The following is a 2,488-nucleotide window of genomic DNA, read 5'->3' as shown; positions in this document are numbered from 1 at the left end:
AAAACGTAAGCGTAAGTGTAGCGAACATATAAGCAATTTAAATTTTGCAATTTTTTTTCTTTGGTGTACGTGAACGTGTGTATGCCGTATGTTCTTCTACCGTGTGAAACACACCACTACCACGTGGTAATGATACATGTTATAACGTGTATCATTTAGAAATTAAGCGTAAGTCTTAAGCGTAAATTGTGTAATTTTTTTGTTCTTTTTTTTGTGCTCGTGCACGTGTGCGCCACGTGCAGAGAGCTCCCGATATTTCAGATTTATAAAAGAACATTTTTCTACATTAACAAAATTAAAAAATAACTGTTATTTTCTTTAAAATAATAAATTATTTAATAATAATATTTAACATACACATCATCATGCATTGCAGACTATGTAATAATGTCAGTCGTACTAATAGCAATGCGAGTTCTCGGAAGCAAAATAAATTTATTGTTAGATTATACATATAATCTTAACGCTATATAATTATAAATATATATAATATTATAATGCATTTTAGCATATACTAAAAAAGAAAGGATTACTATATATTCTCCATATTTTTTTATGCAACATGCACGTGCATGGAAAGTGGCCCATTACGCACGCTACGCGTGCGTGATAGACCACTTTCCAGGCACTTGCAACATAAAATAGGGTGTGTAAACCTTCGGCTCGTGCGTAAACTCCGCACTCGGGAATTTTCATTTTACGGCACTTGTTACACAAATAACTATTTCTTCTTTTAGAGAAACAAATATGACAACCCACAAATATTTAAATTGCGATTGTAGTCAATATCCCTACATCGGCAGAGTATCCGTAGCAGAAGAGGGTAGTGTTGACTTTGTTTATCAATTTGTGAAGAAAAGATTTGTTATCACGAGAAGAAACCAGAATCGTAGCATATTCTATACTGCCTCTGACATAATTGGACCACCCGATGATTTAAATTATGTCGAAAAATTTCATTCGCCATGTTCTTTTGGAAAAATAAATGTATGTGTATTTCCTGGTATTATCTGTTATTGTCCTGTACAAAGTAATCGCTATCTATAAATTTATGTTACAAGATTTTCTATTTGACACATTTCGATTTTCTAATATAGTCGAGAAAGGTCGATATTTCAATATCTCCGTGGCAACACACCGATTCCATGACAGAGGCAATTGAAGAGTGGACAAAAGGCCTATATATGACGACCGAAAATAATTATATTGGTACGTAATATTCGAATCGATATTGTTAAAGAAGATACGCTTTTGTTGAGAAGAGAGTATAATTACATTTTCTATTTTTAAGATATCGAGTTTCATGAAGCTGTATATCCAGTCAGAGTCTCTATTTACGAAATATATAATCCTGGAAACGTAATTCAAATTTCGGCTCAAGATTCCAATAATCACTGGATTCAGTTGTGGGATGAATTGTCTCAGATTGTACCCCCGAAATCAAGATTATTTTCTCCACCGTTATCGCATCCGTGCGACTTCAAAACCAAAATGCTCAGACTAACATTTAAAAAGAGTTCACGTGAATCTTATATAGAACTGGGTGCTGTAATGCTTATCGGTACATCAGATTTGATCCTTCCTAGAAATCCTAACGAGAGTTTAAGTAATCTGTTAAAAAGAATTAACAGCATGTACTCTCCACACTACGACGATGTTCATAATTTAACAGCAGATTCAAAAAGTGCACACTTGGATATAGTTCATCTGCAACGAAATTTTCCTAAAAATTGTGTTATTTATAAAAGGTATTACCATTGTACATTAGACTTGAAAGCGGTCGAGGAGAGCGAGCCCAACGTTCTTCGCGAGATCGCGAGTGAGGAGGAGCTGGCGCAAATCCCGAGAGAATTAACGAGGAAAATCAATGCGCATTTTAATGCAAAGTTCGAGAAGTTTATGACCGCCAAGGCGGTTTTCGAGACCAGCCGAAAATGTTTGGGTAAGCTGGACGCGCCGTTTTGAATTTTTAACAGCTTCGAATATTTGAGGGACGCTCGTTTTATTAACACTTCTGAAATGCCGGCACTTTTTATGTACCTTTCTCGAATTTAGGTTTCTTCTAACAATACTTTCGTTATTTACTCGAAACTCAATGTAAACTTCTTTAGTCTCAAACATCGAAAGCCATAATTTATGGCCAAAATTTATCTCAAAATAAAGAATTTTGCATAAATGGAAGGCCGAGAACTTTATATCGTATGTTGACTTACAGAGCAAAATTTAGAGACGGCGCAGAAGGAACTTGCAGAGCAGAAGTTGGATGACGAGTGTAGAGGGAAGTTGGAGCTAGCGAAAAAGAGCAATACAGAAGTATGTAGCAATCTTGAGGAAGTGAAAATTGAAGTGCACAGATTACAGGAATCTGTCAAACGGTATAATGTCACGTTTTTACAATTTCTAATATCGATATATAAAAAAAAAGATTATAATATTTTGATATAACTAATAATATAATTACTATATAAAATAGCAAGATTCTAATGTT

At 34.4% G+C, this 2,488-nt stretch overlaps 1 protein-coding gene across 1 annotated transcript; it reads left to right on the top strand.

Annotated features, from left to right (window-relative positions):
- Positions 1–718: 718 nt before the first annotated feature.
- Positions 719–2,375, top strand: LOC112462327 (the record flags this gene model as incomplete). Its single annotated transcript, XM_025028051.1, has 5 exons — positions 719–987; positions 1,098–1,209; positions 1,292–1,606; positions 1,769–1,942; positions 2,216–2,375. Coding segments are annotated over exons 1-5 (1,001 nt in total), but the record flags the coding sequence as incomplete, so codon positions are not given.
- Between the last annotated feature and the right edge of the window lie 113 nt (positions 2,376–2,488).

Source organism: Temnothorax curvispinosus, unplaced genomic scaffold (genome assembly GCF_003070985.1).
Source record: "Temnothorax curvispinosus isolate PA1 unplaced genomic scaffold, ASM307098v1 QBEX01012237.1, whole genome shotgun sequence".
In the NCBI taxonomy this organism is placed as follows: domain Eukaryota; kingdom Metazoa; phylum Arthropoda; class Insecta; order Hymenoptera; family Formicidae; genus Temnothorax; species Temnothorax curvispinosus.
Note: the sequence above shows the minus strand (reverse complement) of the source record. Positions and strands in the feature narration are given on the sequence as shown.